Source organism: Olea europaea, unplaced genomic scaffold (genome assembly GCF_002742605.1).
Source record: "Olea europaea var. sylvestris unplaced genomic scaffold, O_europaea_v1 scaffold1735, whole genome shotgun sequence".
Lineage (NCBI taxonomy): Eukaryota > Viridiplantae > Streptophyta > Magnoliopsida > Lamiales > Oleaceae > Olea > Olea europaea.
In genome coordinates, this window is record NW_019235059.1 from 181,824 (window position 1) to 186,439 (window position 4,616).

The 4,616-nt window shown below is 33.4% G+C and overlaps 1 protein-coding gene across 1 annotated transcript; it reads left to right on the forward strand.

The window, feature by feature from the left end:
* The first annotated feature begins 230 nt into the window (after nt 1-230).
* LOC111377859 (heat stress transcription factor A-2-like) lies at nt 231-2,745 on the forward strand. The gene is made up of 3 exons (XM_023000995.1): nt 231-784; nt 1,708-2,510; nt 2,580-2,745. The coding sequence occupies exons 1-2, from the start codon at nt 413-415 to the stop codon at nt 2,500-2,502; spliced, it is 1,167 nt and encodes a 388-aa protein (XP_022856763.1). The 5' UTR covers nt 231-412; the 3' UTR covers nt 2,503-2,510; nt 2,580-2,745.
* Nucleotides 2,746-4,616: the final 1,871 nt, after the last annotated feature.

Consider the following 4,616-nt stretch of genomic DNA (forward strand, 5'->3'; position numbering starts at 1 on the left):
TGACCTTAATCGTTAGCCCTATTATTGTAAGAAAATGTATTAGAGAAGAGCTTTTTTTTTTTTTTTTTTGAAAAATATGTAGTTATAAGGTAAGAAAAAAAATTTCAATTCATGAAAAAAATTATTTTACAAAAGAATGCACACTTAAAAGTGAATTTTTGAAGAAATGGGAGTCAAACACAGTATATAATTGTGATCTTTACCCTTTTTCTATTTTGATTCTACACCGTTTTCTCTCTCCTCCTCTCCGTCTCACCACGACACCACCTACACGACCCTATGATGAGCCATGTGTACTATATACGCAAATACAGACACCATTTTCCGCCAAAAACTCTTCTTTACGGAGCCTTTTCTCACCGAATAGACTAATAAAGATAAAGATTTATACTTTCAGCTCAAAATCCACTAAATGGAGCAAGAATTAGAAAGAAATATGGAACAAAATAGTGGCCAATATGAAGTCTTGATCACAACTGTGAAAGAAGAGCCTTTGATAGTACTTGATGATGATGAAGAAGAGAATATTGTGTGCGGCGGCGGCGGTGGTGCATGCACTGTGGTGCCAAAACCAATGGAAGGGCTTAGAGAAATTGGGCCATCGCCATTTTTGAAGAAAACATTTGAGATGGTGGATGATCCTGCAACAGAGGACATCATTTCATGGGGTTCTATGAGAAACAGCTTCATTGTGTGGGATCCCCACAAATTTTCGACAGATTTGCTCCCTAAAAACTTCAAGCACAACAATTTCTCAAGCTTTGTTCGTCAGCTTAACACCTATGTAAGCATTCTTGTAAATATGTGTGGAGGTGGGGTGGGGTTGGGGTGTTTAGGAGTAGGAGTGATTTCTGTTTCTTTTGATTTCTGCACTTTTGGATTGTTTTGATGGGGAAAATGGAATTGCTTTACTACAAGAAACTTTGCTTTTAACAACGAAATGTTCTTTTGTAGAAAGTCATTTTTGGGGATAATCGAAAAAAATTTCAAGGCCAAAGTTTTCATGGTTAAGATCTTTTGATGTGGTGATTAGTTTTAATGAATCAAATTTAATTATTTTGCATCAGTTATTAATTTTTGAATCATAAAAATAGGCTCTTTGTTTCTTGTTTCTAGCGGAAAAACAGAAATATGTCATTTTGTGTTTGTGCATTTCTATTATAAAGTCTATATGTCGTTGATAAATTCTTGATATATAAAGTGTAGCTATAAAATTTATTTTTTTCTGATATAATCAAAAGAAAATTCAATATGCTGATTTACTGTTTGAGATGAAACAAATGGATTTTGTGTTGTTCTGAGTGTGAGAAATAGTATATTTGTGCTGTTTTACCCTTTTGCATTTTGGGGTTGTACACAAATTACTGTCTTTTGCCCTTATTGTTTTTCTTGTTATTTCGAAATAAATTTAGCTGGGTTATTATTGTTGTGTTAAACTCAAAATGGTATTTAGGGCAATTATAAAAGAAAGAACAAACATTCCTGTCGTGCTCTGCATAGGTCCACAGTTAGATTTGTAATAAGAGTATGTTATAATCCCTTTAGTTTTCTGTTTCTAGTTACCGAAACATTCGTGAGGCAAGTGCCAAATTCTAATTTGTTCATTGTCTCAGTTATATTTTCCTAAATCCCAGTTTGAGGCATCCAAAGAACAATAATGTTAATGGATGTGCGAATTGATGGGACTTTGTTATGCAATTGTTTCAGAGATTCAGGAAGATTCATTCAGACCGATGGGAATTTGCAAATGAAGGTTTTCAGCAAGGGAAGAAACATTTGTTGAACCATATCACAAGGAGACAGAAAAATCCTCAAATCATGCCACAGCACGGGGCAGCACAATCTTGGTTAAGTGTCACCAAGAACGGTGCGGAGGCTGAGATTGAAAAACTAAGGACTGATCAGAATGTACTGAAAGCTGAAATTTCGAAACTAAGGCAGCAGCAAGGGAATATGGAGCATTATTTAGCAGCCATTAAGGATCGTTTGCAGGACACTGAAATGAAGCAAAAACACACTGTTGTTTTCACGATGAAAGCGCTAAAAAATCCTGGGATTTTGCAGAACTTCATCGAGAAAAAGAAAAAGAAAAGGGCACTAGCCAGTGGTCAAATCTTGAAGAAACGACGAATGGATGCTCCCAATTTAGGTAATGGTGGTTTACAGGAAGTGATGAGAACCATTGATATTGAAGAGGTTGCTGATATGAATGCTGATTATAAGAGGCTTCAAGGTCAAGAAGAGCTTACTACAATTCAAACAGAAATACAAACAATGTTCTCTTCTGATGAATCAAATAGTTCATATTTTTCATCTGAAAATTTTGTCTTGTGGGAGAAACTCATGGAAGATGACAAGATTTACGATGCAGAGCAAGCAGAAGAAGAAGCAACAGAAAGGCAACAACAGGATATAGTAATGGAACTGGAGGATTTGCTGGCAAAGCCACTGGAATGGAATATGCATGAGAAAGGCCTGGTCATACCGGTATCTACTGCGTAATTGCCGAGGTAAGATATGATCCTGTAATTGCTATTATGTTATTTTCCACATATATTTATGCAATAAATTTCATGCAGGAGGGCAAATGGAAACTGCTGATGGTCTTTTCTTTTCAGTTTGTAGTTGTATATTCTACCTATTTCGTTGTCTTGTAATTTGCTCAGTGTTTATTCTTCATATCATCTTTGAATGTAAAAGTTTACAGTTGTGAAGCTAGAATAATAAATCCCTTCTTAATTGTCCTTTATGTTCATGAAATCACAATGCTTAAATTCACTCAATTTGGTTTCTGCATTGCATTAGTATAAAAGAAGATATGATATAGATTCATTTCTCGAGTTTATGATCTAACTTGACTGGGAGTTTACGGTTTCATGTTCTACTATTTTGGACCATTTTGCAGAGGACAGCCATGTCGTGTTCTATCAAACTACTTGGTGTCCAGTAGGGTTTCATGTTCTCCTCGTTTTTTGGCTATTCAGCAGTCGAGTCATGCTCTATCAAACTAATTGGTGTCAAGTAGACCTTCTTGTTTGAAAGTGAAGGTGACTGTAGTTTGCGTGGGGAGGGAGTATATTGACAATGGTGGCATGTCTGGGTGTGTGTAGGGGGAGTATATTGACAAGGTGACAATAGGGGGGAAAATCCTGTGCTATAAACTACAGATAAAATAGTAGAAAATAGAGAGGTTTAGAATCTGTCTGGGAGTGATTTTGAGAATTGATTTTTTTTTTTCATTAGGAGAAAAGTGGGGTTCACTTGTGAGAGAAGAAGTCAAATATGACAGTTGAAATAGTGAAATAACGGTTAAAAAATCAATTTTTTGAGATAAAAAATCATTTCCAAACAGGCTCTTAATAGACTTTTCTATATTTAATTGAGAATAAAATTCTCATATTTATAGTTAAAATTAGGGTTGCAGGGTACAATGGTAATAAAAATGAGGGATGTAGGGATAAAATGATAATTCAATAATTAATATTTAATTTATAGCCTTCATTGAATGATTATTTAAAACATATCTATTTGTTTGATAAAAATTTTAATGTGGGACAAAAAATCAAGCTCTTGTTTGGTTTAACTACAAAATTGCTTAAAATTTAAGTTAAAATCAATAATTAATATTAATTAACCTTTCACGGTTTCTAAATTTTTAATCAAACATTCTATTAATTTTTATTAAAATTTAAAAATTTTATTTTTATTTAAGCCCGCGTTTGGTGCATATTAAAATTTGTTTTTTAATAAATTTTGATATATGCTAATGAATTGTGTGATTCAAAAGTTGCAAATCTAAAAAAATATGTGGTTAGAATTAATTGTTGATTTTGACTTGAATTAAAATTTAATGCTTGTTTGAAGGGTATTTTTCCAAAAAAGAGAATGATATTTTCAACCGTTGGGCTCGACTCTCTAAACAAATTATGAGAAGCAAGTCAAACTTGGTATGCTAGGTGGGGCCCAATAACGGCTCTTTTACTTCTAAAAATGGAGGAAAAATGGGAAATAAACAGGGGCTTAGATTTGAATTTCTATCGAAGAGGAGCTAAATCAAATAGGGGTCAAAAGAAAGAAAAAAAATAATAGAATTTTTTTTTGGAGCATTAAAAATTGATGTCTCATTAGAACTTAGCTAGAAAAACCAATAAAGGAAAAGAGTAACTGCTTCCCTAATGTTGACATCAAAGATTTTGAGTTAGTGCATTCTTATCTCGTGTATTAATTTCTTAAATATAAACGTCGATAATGCTTATGCGAATAAGTCAGTCACATTACTACTTGAGGGTATTTATTTAACGTCGATGTCACCAATCCACTGAAACTCATGTATATCAAAGAACTATGAAAAAATATGCTTTATTTTGTTCGTTTTGATATAGCTTTTTTTGAGTTGTTCAAGACAACTTACATTGTTTTCATACAATATTGTTGGACTATTTATTATTGAAGCTAGTTTATAAGATGCTTGGATATGATAGGTATTGTTCCTCAATTGTACACATTATTTTTGTCCGCCTTAGTGTAACTTTTATTTTCATTGTTTTTGGATTCATCAAGCTTACAACCAATTTTAGTGATAGCTCTACCTTCTCCACCACCTCTATAGGGGGTTC

Coding starts and splice junctions, on each gene's coding strand:
- LOC111377859 (XM_023000995.1), top strand. CDS start 413: ATGGAGCAAGAATTAGAAAGAAATATGGAACAAAATAGTGGCCAATAT. Junction 785..1,707: donor TTCGTCAGCTTAACACCTAT/GTAAGCATTCTT, acceptor CAATTGTTTCAG/AGATTCAGGAAGATTCATTC.